The sequence below is a fragment of the Pterocles gutturalis genome, unplaced genomic scaffold (assembly GCF_000699245.1).
Source record: "Pterocles gutturalis isolate BGI_N339 unplaced genomic scaffold, ASM69924v1 scaffold34437, whole genome shotgun sequence".
Classification (NCBI taxonomy): Eukaryota; Metazoa; Chordata; class Aves; order Pterocliformes; family Pteroclidae; genus Pterocles; species Pterocles gutturalis.
In genome coordinates, this window is record NW_010111326.1 from 1 (window position 1) to 19,939 (window position 19,939).

General features: G+C 37.8%; 1 protein-coding gene across 1 annotated transcript; it reads left to right on the top strand.

The window, feature by feature from the left end:
* Positions 1-3,832: 3,832 nt before the first annotated feature.
* Positions 3,833-18,971, top strand: BST1 (bone marrow stromal cell antigen 1). The gene is made up of 9 exons (XM_010073707.1): positions 3,833-4,043; positions 7,756-7,885; positions 8,910-9,045; positions 9,460-9,542; positions 10,158-10,234; positions 13,330-13,422; positions 14,996-15,082; positions 15,603-15,662; positions 18,756-18,971. The coding sequence occupies exons 1-9, from the start codon at positions 3,874-3,876 to the stop codon at positions 18,868-18,870; spliced, it is 951 nt and encodes a 316-aa protein (XP_010072009.1). The 5' UTR covers positions 3,833-3,873; the 3' UTR covers positions 18,871-18,971.
* Positions 18,972-19,939: the final 968 nt, after the last annotated feature.

Genomic DNA, 19,939 nt, shown 5'->3' on the forward strand with positions numbered 1-19,939 from the left:
TTAATTAAATGAGAAGGAATTAAAAAATGTATTGTAAAGAAAACTCGCCTCGCCTGAATGAGCTGAGGAGCTGACAGCAGGGGAATAAAGACGGTGTCTGCAGAGGAACCGGTGTCTGCGAGGGGGGAGGTGTCTGCAAGGGGGGACGTGTGCTGGGTCCCAGGGTGGGCTGCGGGGGGGTCTGCACCCAGCTTTTTGCAGCGTTTGTGCCAGATAAGCAGGGTTAAATGGCTGCGTTAGAATAACATCCAAGACCAAAGGAGCAGGAACAGCAGCCTTTGATATTCATCTGCCCATGCAACATTTCAGTAAAAGCAGGAAGCCTCGCAGAACTGAGATTACGCATCAGTTTGACAAAAGATGTAACTGTTAGCCAAGGTGGCAATGTGTAGTAAAACTGGCAACCAGCATGGCAGTGGATGGTAAATGTCCCAAAAATGCACTGTCAAACAATAAACACAGCAGACCTTTCTGACTAAAAGCTATTACTGTACAAAACCTACATGGCAGATATTATTAGATTAAAAGATATCTCGTTTATAGATGTAAGCAATTAATTATAAACATTGAAATATTTCACACAAAGGCACAGTTAAGTTTTTAGTCCAGCTTTCCTCAACGTACTTATGCTTGGGAATAAAATGTGAAATTATTGCTGGTAAAAGTATTCGATAGTGAACTGCAAAGGAGACATCACATGATGGGGGTTATTTAGATCACGCTGTGCACAATAATCTTTTTATCTCTTTATCTAAGGAAATGAGGCTTAAGTAATTGCAGTCTTGGGTGTTTCCTTTTCCATTCATCCTTTCAGTCTCCAAGGACTTTTGAACATGGTGGCCTACTTAATCATATTTGCAAATATGTCTGAGTCTTGGAAGGTTAAATTAATACAACTTTAGGGGGGGAAAAAAAAAACAGTTACACATGAGAGAAGCAAAGGAAAGCAAAACACAGGTGTTACGCAGCTGGACAGCCAGCATGTGTTTGCATTTACTGCTTGGCTAGTAAGCACAGCTCTGGCTTTGGGCTTGTGCATTTCCTGCACGGAGTGTATCATAAGCATACACGGGAGCGGCTGAGACCTTGGGTTACTGCTGTAGGTAGAACTGTGCACCAAATACACAAACCCTCAAGAAACTATGTTTGGTGAAGTTCATTGCTTACAGAGGAGCTTGTTAATAGGAGTAGTTCCAAGGTCACATTTCCAGGCCTAAAGGTTGAAGTCCTACAGAACTGGGGTTATTCTGCCAGCAATTCATGCCTGAGTAATAATGGGGGATTAATGTTCCCACCTGTTACACCTTCCTTCTGCTGGAAGTTACCACTCCCATCTGTTAGAAATAACAAGAACATGTCCGTTCCTCATCTTCCAGGGCTTCAGAATATAAAAGTATGCTGAATTTCATGGTTATTTGAGTAAATACTCAGTTTGTGAACTAGAGTATCTCCTGAGCAGATATGCTGCTAATTTTGCTGACTCTGCTTCATGGGCAATAACTTCTTCCAGGAGAGAGGGGCAGAGAGTGAGGGACAGTGATCTGCATCCAGCATGAATTGCCAGTGCTTGGGAGGCAAAATGGACAGCCAGTTTGGGGCGGTGAAGTACAATACTACAAGAAAAAGTGCCTGATAATGGGATTAAAATACTGACTTTTTCATGGTCAAGTTTAAGGCGAGACTTAGTAATTTTCTACAAGAATTTACACGGAGAAAAGATTTCTGAGGGTAGGTTCTTCATTCATGTACCAGAAGAGGACATTGTGAGATCCAATGACTGGAAGCTAAAGGTAGACAAGTTCAGACCAGAGCTAAGGTTTGACTCTCAAGGCTATTAAACCATTGGAACAATTTCCCTGGAGGTGTGTTAGTTTAGCCATAATTTAAATCAAAACTAAGAAGATAAATTAAAAATTAGTGTGCTAAGTCAGATCAGAGGCCCTTCTGGTCTGATGTTGTGTTTCTAGATGTGGCCAATGAGGAAAGGGACCTCAGTAGGGGATGAGATGGGGTCCCAGCAGTTGTTGGATTAATTTCCATTCCCTCTGGGGTGTTATGATGGGTTGAATCTTTTTTGGAGAACACTACTGGGCAGCACACAAATCTTATTCCTGAAGTTGGTGAGTCTTAACCTGGTGTGTCCTTGGAGAAAAGCCTTACCAGAACTTGTAATTCATCTTTATGTCTTTTTGCCTTATAGTGTATATTTTAAGCAGAAGTTTTAGCCTTAATGCAAAAATTGATGACAATTTCTGCCCTGTTGTATACAGAAGATCACATCAGTGATGCCTCTGGTTTCTGTTAGCCTTGAAATTACTGAGCATGATTTGTTTGCAGCAAAATTGGTAATAAAACAAAATAATTAATTGACTTCCATTGCACTCTCTAATCCTGAACTCAAAGCAGTTGGTAATAAAAAAAAATAATTAATTGACTTCCATGGATTATTGCACTCTCTAATCCTGAACTCAAAGCAGTGACTTGAAACCGTTTGATTAACATGCTGGTGGTGCCCCATCAGCAAAGCCATGTTTCAGATAGGTTAGGAAAAGAAACAGGGAGAAAAGGCATCAGAGAAGTAACTGAAGCGAAGTACAGCATTTGCTGTGCCTCCACCTCATCAAGCACAACATTGCACATCCATTTCTGGGTAAATCTGGCTTTCCTGACTCTGCTGCAGGTAGCAAACCAGTTGGTTATCTTTCTATCACATTTACAGGAGAAATCTATCATCAGCAATTTACTCGATGGTTAGCAAGATTTTTCCTTTAGCAAAATCCATCAGCTGAGTACCTGTGCATCAATGTAAGAATGATACTATATAAATAAGTACATATATAGTAAAGATGTATATATTCAGTGAAGCATGGAGACTGTTTAATAGAAAAAGAACCAGCATGTTCCACAGAGGAGTGAGTCCATAGACAGATTAAGGATGAAAAAAAAATTTTTTTTAAAAAAAGGCAAGTAAGTAGTGTAGTTGTATTTGCAGCAGCGTATGCCACAGAATATTTACACTGAAGATGAGATTAATTGATGCCATTTGATGATCTAACAAAGTATTTAGGGAAAAGAAGCTGAAGGGGCAATAAGAGTAAACGGAAGTTGAAGAGATTTCCTCAGTGCGCAGGAAGTGCACCTGAATCCTTTTTGTTCTTGCTATGGTTGATTCCTGCCTGTAAGGTGGTTTTGTTAATGAAGAAGACTTTAAAACACATCATCGCACCAAAATGTTGTCAGTATCCAGGGGAGAGGTGGAAAAAGAGCTGTCTAATGTTACCACTATGTGTGGTACATGATCACCTGAGAATTTGGGTATTTCTGCGATCGTTGCTTTACCTGCATGTTTCAGGTTTTTTTGTTCTTGTTCTTTATTTCAGAATTTTTTTCAGCCATTAGAGAATATGTGCAAAAACTATAGCCCTTTTAAAGCGAAAAGAAACTGGTTTAAAACATATTGCTTGCAAGCACTTATGATGTTTTAGAAAGGTGTAGCATGGCAACAAGTATTAAGCGAACCTAAGGCATTGTAAACACTGAAGTGGTGAGGGTTTTTTTTTCTCCCTTTACTGAAATATATTGTAATTCTTCCTAGTTATCACCAGGTGGCAATATAATGACCTTAAAAGTCTCCGTTTTTCTGAAGTGGGGAACAGTTAGGCATGAGGAAGTGATGTATCCCTGTGCTGCAATCGTTTCAGGAAACAGTTAGATTAGAGTCCCCAGCAAGGTTCAGATTTCTGTCTTAGTCTTTTGTGTACAGAGCTATAGCCAGTATTGAAAATATTAAACGTTAAGCCTCCAGGGTTCCATTTAAATTGTATCATTTAACTCTCTTTTTTTTTTTTTTAGAACTCGGGTTGTCAAGAATTCATGATGAAGAGCCTTTTTTTGTGTCTCTTACTTGTCTCTGTTCTGTTTATGAACAGCTTCTCAGAAGTGCAGGGAAAGAAATGGAAAGGTGAAGGTACAACACAAAACCTGGAAACTATTGTAATTGGAAGATGCTATGACTATATCAGAGTTGTGAATCCTGCTATTGGGTAAGTTTTTGCTCATTTCTGGATTCGTTTTTTATGTTCTGTATAAAATTATTAATCAGAAGCCTGATGTTTTGTTCCTAGCCAGAAAAGTGATCCTGTTGAAGCCAACATGCTTGTAGCTGTCAGGAAACAAAAAATGAACTTTGATGGATATCATATTAATAAAAGTAGTGTAATTAAGGCAAGATTTTTAATCCTCCAGCTTTTTATTTCACATTTCTCCCCTCCTAGTGCCACAGTTTTCTGTAAGGAAATGGTGGGGATGCTATTTCTGAAGTACCAAATCTGACAGTGCTCCTGGGAAGACCAGCTTTACTTGGCATGCCTGGTATGTCAGGTCATGTAAGAGGGAAAGCACCACACTTTATAGCTATCCAGTGGTACTGAAAGAGATTGTTTAGCTCATCCACCTGAAAAATCAAGTAGTAATCAACCGCTGAAGTATAAGCTTTCCCCATGAGCTTTCATTGTCTGTGTTAATTACACAGAACTGGAGGTAAGTCACACACTTTGCTAAAATGACCTCCTTTTTGTCTTCCTTACATTGCTTGGGATTCAGTAAAAAGGAAAAAACTAAGGACAATCTCCTGGAGTTCAGTCCTTTATCTGCCATCAAAATTTTTCCTGATAGTTTGAAGAAGTATTTGCAGAGGGGGCCTGGCTGCGTTCCTGCAGCATTGAAGCATGGGTCTTAAACAGGATTAGATTATGTTGCATAACATCAGCAAATATCACCTCCTTCCCCAACCTCCCATTTTCAGTTCCTGTTGCAAAACAGGAAGATACAAGACTGAAAACAGGTTCATGGCTTTTAACAAAGGCAAAACAACATGTTTTTTTCCCAATAACATTCTTATCAGAAGCGTTTTGGTTCAAGTTCCCCATGAAAGAAAAAATCACCCTAATGCCAATAACATGGTACTAAAATTTCAGCTGAACAATTCAAGTTTGGCAAATTTATAAACATGTCACAGTGGAAGGTGTCAGTAAGCTTTAACTATAGATTTCTACACACCTACAATATAATATATAATATAAACTACTAAAACTTCAGTCAGTTAACAGTTGTGTAGGTATGTGAAATCTGGTCTTGCAGAAGGCTCTAGATAGGTAGAGTCCCTCTGCAGTTAACAGATGTCACTTCATTTATATCTGAAGCAGGACATGAGTAATAATCCAGAATACACTAAGAAGAGCAACAGAAGGATTGTTATTGTGGAAATGTTAACTTTATCGTTAAATGATTTGGGCTTTTAGAAATGTAAATACAATATTCTTGAAAGTATATCTATATGTCTCATTTATGACAGTTTTGTGGTCTAATTAATTCCTGTGACATATTCACCATATAATTTTAAAATTGAGAATACATTCATCAACGTATTCTTATTCAGAATAGCACAAAGTCAGATTGGACATTGGACTGCTTTCCTAAGCTAATGCCCAAAATGGCATTATAAAAAGAAAAGCTGCACAATTAGTTTCATATTATGTGTTTTTCCCTTAGGTCTATAAGCAAATAGTGTAATCTAAACAAAATGGAAATTTCATATTGCACAGGTGCAAAACAGATATTGTAGTTATTTATAACCCTTTCTGCGTATTGTCTGTTTCTAGCTAGCTTTTACAGAGCTTTTGCTTCCAAATTTATGTGCAAATAGAATAATTTTTAAAAAATACTTTGCTAACAGAAAAGAACCTAGGAAAGCATGTCTTTACACTGCAACATACTTAAAACATAAAGATGTTTATAGAAACATAAGAAAAACTTTCCTTCATGTTAAAACAGAACGTGCAAGTTGACAGTTAAAAGGCATTTTACTAAATGTTATGGTCATGTGGAAGTGAGGGATTTGAATGAAAATCATATTTGAAATTTTATAATAGGAATATGCTGTATAACACAGATGTTCCTGTAGTGCATTTCCCCCATATTTCCTTATTGGTAGTATATAATGGAAGTTTTGAAAATGTATTTTTTAACTGACTCATATGAAAAAAAAATATGACTTATTAGTGTCTATTAAGATTGGAAAGAATTGTCCTGAACTACAGCCCTTCCCCACCCTGTAGTTTCAAAAAGTATTTTTGCCAGATAAGAAGTTTTGGGTAACAGAGCAGAATAATCCTTTTGATTTACAAGCTGTTCAGATCTGGATAAGAAGACATGAAGAAAAAAAAATGCAGTAAGTAAATTAACCAGAAAATTACTGGTGGATTCAACTGTCAAGAAAGATGTTAAGAGTTCAGTTGATCATAATTTGCAAGTACTAGCATGAATAAGCGAGTGCTTACAGTAGACAGCTCTTTAGCAGAATGAGATGTAAGTATATACAATTGTCAGAAGCTAAAGTTTAACAGCTTGAAATCAGAAATAGGGTGCAAATCCTTTTACCATATTTATTTAAACATTGGAACAACTGATCAAGGATCATGTTGCATCACTGAAGATTTTCAGATCAAGATCCCATATTTGCTTACGATGTACTGGGGGTTTTTTATAGTTGTTGGAAGCATGATCAGAGATGACTGTAAGGGAATCTGTGGTCTGTTTCCTGTGTGGGAGCTGCATAGGTCATCACAAGGGGTCCTTTAACTTCAAAATATCCACAACATTCAGCTTCTCAAAGTATTTCATGAGGAGAAGTGCCAGAAGAAACCCCACTGTCTATGGATGACATTAGATAAGGAAGACACTCTAATGGCAAGGTTTGGTTATTGGGACTGCTGTTGCTCAAGCTACAGCTTTGCAATTACAGCTGTTCATCTTAGGAATGCTGTATGTACATAAAATACTTTATTCTCTTCTGCAGAGTGTTCCTGACATAGACATTGTCACAGCCTGTGTGTGGAAGGTACTGTAGGAAAGTGGTGAAAGTAGCAATTCCCTTTTTAATTACTCCAGGCAGGCTCAGAGCTGTGACAGATGAGATCCTGCAAATCCAGAGGGATAAGACACTTCCATCCCTCGATGACCTGGCCTGTCCTTCCGTGGGCGATTATTGTCCCCAGGACATAGCTGTCAGAAGGGAACTGTTGAAGTGCATGGCTTAACATCTTATTTCAGGGCCCCCTACATGAGCAGTTTAAATGTTGAATCCTAACAATATTCTTGTAGTTACTGCCCAGTGACAGTACGTGTCCCACACAGTCACTATACTCATTCCAGCAAGGTAAAGTTGCGTAATCCTAGGGTATACACAGAAGGCATCTCTTTGTCAAAACCATTATTCTACTATCAAAACTTTTTAATAACTCCTCCTGCACTTGAATCTGACATTTTAAGAGTAATTTTACATTCCAGTAGCTTTGCACATTTAGCTACGCTTTAATTGAAGTGGCATTTTGAATCTGGAAAATTTCAAAGAAAGCTGTTTTCTTTAGTATTTCTACAATGCTGGATAGCAAACTTACTGTGTATACTCTACTTTCTAAGATTTTTGTTGAATTACTATGTATTTCTGATTCCACACTGTAAATCCTTATACTTTCATTGTTACTTCTTCATAATCTACTGCAGTTAGGAGTCAGGAAAAGACAAAGACCTATGTGCTCTTCCTGAGTTGCAAGTTTTCTACCACCCTGACTTCAGTTTTCTCTCTTAACCTTGTGGGGTTTTTAATTTGGGAATTTGAAGAACTTGGGAACAACTTACTTTCTTGCTCTGCTTTGAAAAAACAATTCTGCTACTTGTTTGTTTCAATGATTACAGTGAGAAGAATTGTTCAGAGATATGGGAAGCATTTAAAAATGCATTTATTAACAAGGATCCTTGCAGCATTCTACCTACGGACTATGAATTATTTATCAACTTGTCATTGCACAAAATTCCACCTAACAAGGTAATGATTATTAATGTTATGTTAACAGTCCTGTGACTCATGATTCATTATTTTTGGCCTGTCCATAGTTTACAAACTAGGCTCAAGCTTAATGGCATTTTTCAATGTGTTTGTCCGCCATAACTTCTCAGCAACTTCTCTATTTTCATTCTAAAAGATCCCTCATTTTTCCTGCAGTGCCAGGAGCTCTGTTGTTGTCCCTGAACTTCCACTTCTGCTTTTCCTCAGGTTAGGTGCTCTGCCTGCAAAGACTGTGCCTGCTGTTGTCTGTTGCTTCCACTCCTCACAGCCAAGACTCAGGGCAATAACACGTTAAACATTGACATGTTAAACAAGCATAAGCAGAAATGAGGTAGGACGTGGTTGTATGCTTGAAAACAGTAAGGGTTTGAGGTGCTGGCAATTGCAGAGAACTGTGAAAGTGCAAAAACCTCTGCTCTTCGTGCCATCATATGCCCTCAGAATGTGTGCTTTGGCCTTCTCTAAAAGGTTGTGCTTGAAAGCAGTTTTTCCTCTGGCACAATTATTCCTTATCTCTAAACAATAACAAGCTAAAACAACAAATACTTGTGTCGACATAGCTTAATTCATGGAAGAGTTTTGCAAACACAAAAACAACAGCCAGAGGTATGATTTTTTTACACCATAAGCCAACATAGCAGTGTGAGAGAAGTCTGGTAAGATGTATCTAACATAAATATCTGTCTTCCCTTTTTTCTGCCTTTTCCTGAATCTGTCTGCGCAGGAAGGCAAAGCTAGGCCTAACTATATTTAACATTGGTCTATATCCATTCTCATCATGGTATGAATGCTCCTCAAGCCTCTAGTGATCAGAATTTACACCACTGTAAAAAAAAACCCCTTTGTTCCTCTAAAGAGATAGCTAACATTTCTGGTTATTAACTTGATCTTGAAAGAAATACCAAAACATGTTTAAAACTGTTTTCAGCACCCCATAATCTCATTATGTCCACACCCAAATGATGGTTCATTTATTCTCTTTTTCCCCCTTTTTTTTATATAGTCTCTCTTCTGGGAAGATAATCAGCTGCTAGTCAATAGCTTTGCTGGCAGAGGCCGTCGCTACATGGGTCTGGGTGATACTCTGTTTGGCTTCTTTGGAGATTTTCTAAACTGGTGTGGGCAGGCGAACAGTGCTGGTAAGATGATGAGTGCTATATAAAACATCTATCTGTAAAACCATAGCAGAGACCAACTGCTGTCTTCTGCAGGAGTTTATTTTGTTCTTACCCCAGGAAAAATCAGAGATAGCTTCACTGTCTCGTTCTCTCCTGTTTTGTGTGAATATTTAACATTGCAGTCAGGGGAGCACACAGTGAAATCTAGAGCCCTTACAGCCAAGTTATTGAATCCACAGAATGTCACTGTTTGTGTAAACTGCTAAGGATGGAAAATTATTAAAAAAAAACCTGTCAGCTTTCAGTTTCAGTGTTATGTCAGACCATCTTGTAAGTTCAGTGAATAATGCAGGAATATATTTAATTGCTTTCTAAGGTCACTTTTTACGGTCATTATCATCTCTCTAATAGCACAAATCACATGCCTTCCTACAGGACTGGACTATGAATCCTGCCCTACCACAGAGGAATGTGAAAACAACGCAGTGGAGTCTTTCTGGAGGATGGCCTCGATCACTGTAAATACTGCATTAGTGCTGACTTCGTATGTTAGTGAGTGTGCCCTGGGTGGTTCAGGAAAACATCAACGGATCAAAACAGATTTAAGTCTGTAACTGGGCTAGATTATTTCATCTGATACAAATACACTTATTTAGAGTAGGTACAGTATTTTAGCAGGAGGAACCTAACTTTCACCTTAGTTAGATAATGTGTTAAAATTCTGTGTAGCTTTGTTAATATCTATTAAGCATATACTAAATACAATAAGCACACTAGTTGTCTACTGAATACTGGTCCTAAGTGACATTTGACAGCCTTGGTGTAAATAAACCCTTTATTCACAGATCAAATCCAACACAGAGTTGCAAATTGCTTTCTTCCTATGCTGAAGAAACTGTTTATAGGTTTAAGAAAATAGTTTGAGATGATGCATTGAATTAATGCCCTGGCTGTTTAGTTCTTGTCCTCTCTACTGCAGTGACCTGCTAGGGTGCTTGTGTGATATTATTTTCACAATTCTGATATTCTTCTTAGTAAAATTCTTTCCTTGATTGTTGTTGTTTGGAATGCAATTGCAAGTCATATGACAATCTGTAACATTAGTGCTGAAAAAAAATTGTTATTTATTGCAGTATGCGCAGCACAGTTCTGGGGTGATACATGTCTTGTTGAATGGTTCTTCTGTCGGAGGAGCTTATCCAGTGCCAGGGTAAGAAAACTGACTTATTTACAAGGTCTGATGCCTGTAAAAAGAGGGTCAAACAGTTGCTCGGGTCTTCTGCTGCACAAAGCATGGGAAGTGTCGCTGAAAGGGCCTGTTGCATCAAAGTCTGCTGAGTTGTATGGACAACTGTTAATTGTCCCCAGCTGTAGGAATTAACATGAAATGGATGAAAATAATCGTTTTGATTCTTCCATTTTACAAACTGTTGTGGCAAAGCAGGATAAATGCTCTTTGAAAGCAGCCTTCAGGTCAGCCAAAATACTGTGGCAAAATGCGTATGTCTTCAAAAGAGGAGCGTTACGAAATTTCTATTCAGGGGCATCTCAAAGAAGAGGACATCTTTACAAGGAGAGCAGCCTCTGTCAGGACTAGAAGCAAACTTGCTAAGTTCTATAGGGAAAGTGCTTTGTCCTGTTATTTCTCCATGACCAAGAGGAGGGGTAATTTGAGATCCATTATGGTTTAAGAAAGCAAAAAAGCTCACTGCTTCCTCTTCTCCTTATTCCCTTGTATATTAGGGACAGATGTATTTTCCCTGATTTACAAGTGTACCACTATGCAGAAGTTAATCTAATCTTATATTTAAAATTTATTGTGAAAGTACACCCTTAGAAACTTCTACTGAATATGTGGCTGTAGTGACTGCCTACCTTTGATGAAAAATACATTTTTCCTTATTTCAGCAACTGTCCTGTCCAAGGCAGATCCAAAAAAATCTTTAAAAAACCTATAGAACAGATCCTCCTCCTGTGTGCTCACTGAGGACTAAAAATAATCATTGAAAAGTTAATTTTATCTCCAGATAGGAGAGAAACAAGAACCATCTGTTCCAAAACACTTACTACCTACTTACCTCAGGTGGTCAGCTGGGATCAAGCCTTCTGCAGATTACAATACCTGGCTGCAGGTTAATGCCCAGAATTCAGTATAGACTCCTTATTTCAGAAACAGATTCCTTATTTCTGTTAATTTACAGTTTCCTTATTTCAGAAACCTCTTACACATATTAATTCTTTTCGCCACTTCCCTGGGTTGCCTGTCTGGTGGTATTGTGACCAGTGAAATCTCCACCATGGGAACACAGCCTGCCAATAGAAAAACCAAAGCCAGTTACTCCATCTGTTTTCTTTGTGGTGTAGCTTCTGGGCCATTTATGACTGAATTTGTTTAAGAGGCTTCGAGTTGAATAATTAACAGCAGAAGGTAGTCTGAGAGATCTGTCTGTCTTCCTAAGCAACTCTCTGGTCTGTTTTCAAGCATTTCAAAGCCATTTCCAAAGTTTATCCTGCATTACAGTTTGTACACTTAAATCGTCATTAAGTCACCTGTTACCATTTCAGTTAAGTTTTATTTCTCACATCACTGCAAAATAACTTTGCTCATGCACACAGTATGAATGTAGCTGGCAGACTTCTTTAATAATAGTAGGTTCAAAAATTGGTTTACTGAAGTCAATCTTACATTGTTCTGCAGTTTCTGACTCCTCCAGTTAAAGATTACTTTATATTTTGAAGGAAGCTGCATTTTTGCTGTCAATAACATGGACATGAATGGCCAAATGAATAAAAAATAATTGGAATATTTATTATTGGTTTTATTTTCACTGTATGTTTAAGACAGGCTTGAACACCTTGGAAAGACAGGCACACCTGCTGTTGCTGGTAGAGGTTTCTGGTTAGCCACTGCTGTACCAGAGTTGCACAGAGAGGGCAACTGTTGGTATCCGCCTCATGTTCCAGTTCTCCAGAAGTTTAAATTAACTTGCAAACTTCGTGAACAGGTGTCAGCTGGCTGCCAACAGACATTGACAAACACCACATCTTGTGCTTCCACACCAGAGCACCAGGAGTTTGCCTGCAGGCACCAGGAGGACAGAGAGGTGGCCACGTTTCCACCACTGGTCTCATCCAGGAGGTGACAACTAACAGTCCCTTCTAGTCTGGTGGGGTCTCAGAGCATTTAAAGTGGCTAAGAGACACTGCAGCCCAGGTACAGACATTTAAGAAGACCCATGATAAGCAAATTAGAGCACACACCTAGGGTCAGGCTTGGACCAAGCATTCAGGACAGCTATGGCCCTTATGAGCTTTCTGCCAAAAAAAGTAATTAAAACGCTGGAAATAATTACAGTACATCTTGCTGGAAGGGTTAGAAATCTGTGGCTTTGAAATGCCTGCATCTCACAAAAAATTAAATTTGCAGACATTAAAATAATCCTTTGAATTTGGCATCTTTAGATTAGATATAAGGAAGAAATTCTTTACTATGAGGGTGGTGAGGCACTGGAGCAGTTGCCCAGGGAAGCTGTGGATGCCCCATCCCTGGAGGTGTTCAAGGCCAGGCTGGATGGGGCTTTGAGCAACCTGGTCTAGTGGAGGGTGTCCCTGCTCATGGCAGGGGGTTGGACTAAATGATCTTTAAGGTCCCTTCCGACCCAAGCCATTCTATAATTCTGTTACTTCATTGCCATTTTATTGTCTTGTTTTAATTGTTATTTAAGTAACGATCAAAGTCAATTTACACAAAGCAATAAAGTGGAAGATTCCCTAGGCCAGGAATGGACACATCTAGAAGTTTCTCCTTTATACTCTTACGTATCCTAGACAAATACTTCATATTACTGTTGCTGTGATTTTTACCTAAAAATATATTTCTCTTGTAGCTGTTGTCATTTTATTTAAAGCAAAGTTGTATTGTGTCTAAAAGCAATAACTACAAGAATGACCTTTTTAATTTTTACTAAGTATCAAATGCTTTTTGTTTTGTTTTTGCATTTTTTAAAGTTCACTTCATTCTGGTTCACCTCTGAGTTGTAACTTTTTTTCAGCTGAGCCCCTCTAAGATAAAGAATATGAAAATAAAACTTCTGATTAAATGCCTTTTCCCTTTGAGGACATTCAGAATGTGAATCAGATTTTTTTTGGTCTGTGTTGAGGCTGATTGTAATCAGAAGATAGAAATATAAAATTGAGCAAGCCCATATCCTGCAGCAGGATCGGAGCCTTGATTAATGCGAAGGGAAAAAAGATTATTTCTTTTTTGTGCTCTTTGTAGTTCTAAAAATTTGTTTCTTGAATAAGTTTTTTTGCAGATTATGAAATACCTAATCTCCAGAAAGACAAAATCTCACAAATTGTCATCTGGGTTGTGGATGATATTGAAGGACCAGATATGTAAGTTATGTCTTAAAAAAAAAAAAATTCTCCTTTTTTGGACCTGTCTTTAAAATTTCACCTTATCTTTCTGTTTGATTATATTTGCATAGCAATTAATTAAACTAAAAATATTTTAGATGCTTTCACTAACACAGAAGGCACACTCTGCCATTCCCAAAGAGTACAGAAATACCAGAATTAGACAACATATAAATAAATTCTAACACTATTAAGTAAAGTGTCAATCTGAATTTCAAATTAAATGCTGACATCAAATATTTCCTTTGCCTTGCCATATGCATTCTTTTCATTTTCACCTATCTATTTTAACTGTTTGAAAATTAGTAGAAGCAGAAATATACTACCGGGGGCTCATCTTCTCTCAATACTTAAAATCAATCTAATAATAACAAGTAGGCTTTAAAATGTCTGATTTTGTTTTTAATTTAATTAAAAAAATAAACAAACAAATGAACAGAACAAAACAGATCTGTCCAAACATAATAACCTGCTGGTAAATAGCCAAAGACCACGTGACTATTTTCAACAAAAACATAATAGAAAATGGACTCTGAAGTTAAAATAATTAAATCATTAAGCTAGAAATTAGGCCTGATTTGGGACTGATTTAAGGAAGAATTAAGTAGTCTATTTGTTATAGCTTTTGTGGAGGTCCCTACAAATATACATAGATGAATCGGGGGCAGAGGAACAGAGGAAGTCAGTTTTACCCCAACCATCTGCAGGGTCTCTGCAGTTTAATGTAACATGGTGGCACTTCATTGGTCTTAAAACTGCCCTGGCTGAAGAGGGACAGAGAAATGGACTCAGATGTCACCGTATCCACCACTGGTGTCTGAATCCCTGGCATCATCTGCATTCTCAGGAGCGTAAGGCTTCTGTTCATACCACTCAATGTTTTTTAGTTGCATTCATTCATTTTGTGTAATTTCACTTCTCATCTCTTTTCTTCCCTATCTCCTTTTGCTTCTCTTTCATTCAATTTTGGCCTGGCCAACCCAAACCACATATTTTACCATAGTGCTGTGGACCACAAATTAAAAAAAAAGTGCTAGACACAGAAGCCACTTTTAGGATTGTTCCTGTGTTTTTTCTCTCTCCTTGTGTTTTTCTGTTGTCCTGTATTCAAGAGAGGGGACAAGCTTCTAACAACAAGAATAATTTATTATAACCAGCTTATTCTGTAAAGACAGCTATCATCAAATTTAGCACCACCTAAATAGCTGCCAAAAAATATTACAAATTAAACACTTGATATTTTACAAATTATTTAACTCTTTTTCTGTTTGTCTAGTGAAATATTAAAAGTGAGAACATTGCTTAATAGAATCTGCAAATGCTACAATGGCTGAAGCCGATCTTCCAGTCTCTGCAAACTGAGTATAAAATGAGAAACAGCTTTAAGCAAATGAAGCATTATAAATAGCGAAGTACACAAGTTTTCTGTTAGGTGTTAAGGAATATAGAAGAGGCAAAGTAATGGGGATTTACTTTACTAATTCCATCAAGTTCAGTGAAAGGAAATCAGATAATAAAAGTCTTGCAATAATGTTAAAATCCTTTCTCACAGAGATTCCTGTGGAACTCATACTGTAAAGATATTAGAAAACAGGCTAAAAACCCTTGGTTATGATGTCACCTGCACTGACAATCCCGAGTAAGTGAAAATCCTTCATTAATATTGTGTATTTGCAGAAGTACCTAATGTATTTTAAATGGTTTCTTACCTTCCAATACTTAAGTGCTATTAATGTTGTGTCTTCAGTTAGAGATTTATATGTTGCAGGGGTGATGTCACATTTTTCAGATTTAGCATTTTTCGGACGTGAATTGAGCAAAACACTACACCATATTGTATAATTGTATAATCAAACGGAACATTGTACTTACCCAATGTCAGACACAGAAGATGGCCTCATGTATTCCACTTCACTGTAAAATCTTTATTTGGATTGAAAATCTGAACAACAGTTAAAAACACTGTTGAATGTCTGCAGAATTACTAGTTTTTCACAGTAGTATTCACAGCTCTAGTTATTCACAGTAGATAGTAAGATAAATGTAATTGAGGGAAAGCTTTAGACATGATAATACTGTTGAGTTTGTTTCATTTTTTTTTCATTTGTTTTCCTCATTTTTCTGCCTGAAAGATGATAAATAAAGTTATATCTTCACAGGTCTATAATGTTCTTACTCTGCCTGGATTATCCTGATGATTCTAAGTGTACCCTTTCATCGTAAGTAAAAGTTCGATCCATCCTCAGTATCATTACAACCGAATAAATAATGCAGAAGTCAACAGTTTAACAGATTCCAGCTCTATCATCTGCTTTATATTTTATATGCAATATACTGTATTCCTGAATTTATTAGTTACTGTGTATTGAGTAAGCGGTTTCTGTCTACAAATTGTGCACAATTCTCTGTGAGCACCTGCTGTTTAAAAGCAGGAGTTAATCAGTTCTCATCAATCACACAATCACACTGTGTATCACTGATAGTATGAATGAAGTTTGTAAATATCAGTGTTCTGATGCAAAATCTATTACAAATTTGAAATTATTTTCATTAATATTCTTCCTTGAATAATGAAATTGTAGGTCAAATGGCAACAGATCTAAAGGACATTTTTCCAGCTACTGGAACTTGCAGTTCCAAATTTTGAGGAAGTTTTTTTTTAATCTTGCATTTTCTGTTCAAACCCAATTTCTATATTGGAATGTATTTACCTTGGGTTATCTGGGGCCAGTAGGTTATCTGCAGAGAATGCAGATTACATCTAAAATACAACTTTCTTAATTAGCAAGCATACCTCCGAAACTAGGTTTTAATAGTTTCCCTTTTTATCCATATTTTTCTTTATTATAGAAAGAGGATTAAATTAATTTATGTTGTATTTTAGTGAATTTACAGAAAAGATGACTGTTTTCAATTGTGGCTAATTTTCTTAATCTATATGCTGTTGCATGTATGGGTACATATAAGGTACTTGAACATCTGAATATGAAAACTTCCTCACAGTTTGGAAAGTTGCATGATACATAGATGCATAAAAGTTGTTCTCTAGTTACATTGTTTTTATGCATAATCTATATATTTGGCCACATCCTATCTCCTACTGTCCTTTTTGCCCTAATTCAAGCACCTGCAAATCTTCTGTTTTTTAATACCCATGTAATACTGCAATGATAACTTCTGCTGTGAAAAACCTGATTTACTGTCCCTGGTTATGGCAGCAGAGAGGTGTGACTCCTGCTTGCCTGCCTCTGATTGTGTGGCAATAGCGCTTCATGCAGTACAGAAAAGGAGGTGCATACCGCTTTCTGTAGCATATGCTCAGTTTTTAATACACCTTTAAGAGAAAGTGAGTGTTCTCTGTTCCTGCCAGTCACTGAAAGCTTTTGCTGATCTTGTCGTGCAACAGCATTTATTGTTACAGCCAAATTACATCCCAGCACCAATCTGTAAATGTGTGATGAAAACAGTGGTGTTTTAGATACCACTGATAGCCCCTGACTCCTTCTAGGTAGTAGATGATAGGACAGGCTTCCAGTCCTGTTAAGACATTTGTTTGTTACTAGATACCACTTACATGGTGGATTAAAATAGGGTAAGGCTTTTGTTCATGTGTCAAAGGAAAATGCAGTTATTCCATGCGAAATTGCAGCTGCGAAAGTGGTGATAATATTAACAAACTGAAGCTCTTTACAGGACTTTAAAAAATATAATATTGTGAAGTCTTAACAGAAGATTTTTCTCTTCTCCCAGGTTTTAAACCATTTCCCTCAAAATTTTGTGATGTGGGTACCTTCCTCAGCTGAGGAAGCCTGGATGTGAAGGCTTTTGGAAACCATTAATGTCTTTTTCCTTTCACCTAAGGGATGAGCGTACCAGTTCTTGAGTATTACCACACAGTGCTTGCAGCATGCCACCCCTTCCTTTCCATCCATGTCAGTACTTAAATTAACATAATCTCCAGCATATTCTAAGCACCAGTCTCATACTCTCCTGGAGTAACTACCACGCAACTCAGCTGTTATCCTTCTCCTTAGGAAAAGTTTCCTTGCTTCTTTCCTTCCTGAGCCTTCGTCCTGTATGCATGGCAATGTGATAGGCTTGATTCACTTCGTATCTATGCTATCTGTAATCAAGACAGAGCTTCCCAATCTGAATGCTAACTACCACTGCCTCTGCCTGAAATTAAGTATCTAAAATATTTCAAGCCACTGAATACTTACACTCTTCCTGAAATCACTTACTTCCCTGCAATAAATAGCATCTCCATTGAAATTAGCTACCCTTTCAGAAAGAACCTTAAGCAGATGTATATAAACTATTTGATGATTATCTTCTAGATCTGTTTTCTCTGTGGATGGATCCCCGCTCTCTGATGGTCCATTAACTGACATGGGAACAGTTTGGTCAGTAGTGGTATCAATATTAAGAGCGTATATCTGTTAGGAAGAGGTTTCTTTTGCAGAGTGTGTGCTCAGCGCACACTCAGTGTCCATACTGCCATAATAAATAGTGAGCCTAGGCATGCAGGCTCTGTTGCATCCCCTTTCACAATGGCTATTTGCTGTTACAAGACTGATAGCTTCCTTCTCAGCCTCCAGAGAATAATGTCCCAAGCCCAAAAAATCACAGTTGTGCAACTGACTTTTTTTCTCACTGCAACTCCTGTTACATTGACATATCAAAGGAGAGGGCTGTGTCAGGGCAGCAGAGGGATGGCTTAGAAGGTGCTGCAATGTACCTGGGGCTTCTTGGGTAGTGGTAGTGCCCTTTAACTCCTCTCCAGACTTGAACTATATTTCTGCTGAGTCAAAATCGAGACTCTGTCTTGTTGACACCCTGATGTTTGAAGAAAACTTGTAAGTAAAAAAATACCCACTAGATGGCATAGATGGCTCACAAACATGAGCAGAAAGGAAGCCAGATGCAACCTGTTAGTGGTGGTATTTATTATTGCAATGTCAGGGAGACTTAGAAATGGATCTGGATGCTGTTGTATCCAGTGCTGTAAAAACAGAGACTTCTAGAAGAGCTCTATACAATCTCAAGCATAAGGCCAGACACAGTGAATGGTTGTGGAGAGACAAGGAGGCTCAGGTATTAAGGTAGAAAGGAGTGTTCGCAGGGTTTTGCACAGATACCTGGTTTATAAAATCATGACAGCCGAAGGGAATCTGGTGTTGAGCTCTTACAAAGAAACCTCTAGTTTAGCACTTGGGCTGCAAACTTCATCCTTGGCAACAAACCCCTGATATTTAAAAGAATCCTAACTCAGCTCTGTGCTGTGAACATCCTGTTTGTTTTCTTTTCTTCAGATCTGCACCAGCAGCACAAAGAGGACCTATATCTTCAGACAGAGGAGGCAGCTGGAACAAGCTCATGTTTGCTTCTTTTGTAGGCTTTTTGTTCAGATTTGCTTTAGTGTACTAAGTTAATCAACTGAATCATATCTTCTGTTTGCCTTAGCTGGCTATAAATTTGGCTACAGCTAATTTCTAACTGCAATTTCACCCTCCTTCTGGGACTGGCAAGCCTACATATTAAAACCCTGCATACTTCTATCTAGACACCAACTACTTTTAGTATCAAAAATTATTCTCCTGCTACTAGAAAGCCTCACCCTTCATTTCCTTACTCTTGAGTAGAAAAAATCTATTGCTATTTCATTTTATCCTTATTCTCCAGAATTAAACTGAGAATCACACTTCCTGTTCATATAATTCAGAAAGAAAAGTGAAACTATGCCTGTCATACATCTCCCACGCAGCTTCCTTGTTAGTAAAAACAATCCTAGTATTTGGCCTGGGAAGCTAAGTGTCTGGTTATTGTGTTTTGGAAAGGGGAAATATACATTCAGATGGGAGAGAGCTTAGATTGCTCACTCAGTACAAGATACAATAGGTGAGACAGTGGAAAAGTTAAACTCATTTTCATAAGTGGCCCAGTACTTGAACCAAACTTATCTGAAACTATCATACACCGAGATTCTGGCTTTCATACTTGTATACAGCATTTTACCACATAATATCGATTGCTTCGTCATCTGCACAGCTGTTCCTCAGCTGGCTGTTTCCTGGCCACTAGATAGCCAATAGTCAGGAATACCAGGTCTAGAAAGATCCACAGGTTTTCTGCCATGATGTCGTGGTTAATCACTATGATATGATTTATGGCATATCAAATTCGGATGAGAACCTGCCAAGTCAGACATCTGCCTGCTTGCAGTGAACTCAGTTAATATGCTTCAGAATATATTGAGGAAAGCGCAGATGCCATCTTGAAGGTCTCTTGAGTTACTTCTGTAAATTATCCAAGTGTTCCAGATAGATACTTTTCTAAACCACCAAGACATCCAGCTACAAAGATGACACATAAATCTTCGGGGGAAAAAAAAAATAGTTGTTCTTCTAGAAAATAACTTTTAAGTATAATTTTGTCACACATTCTCTGTCAGTTTCTGTATTATATGTGTTTGTATGATCTGGTTGTCAGGAAACTG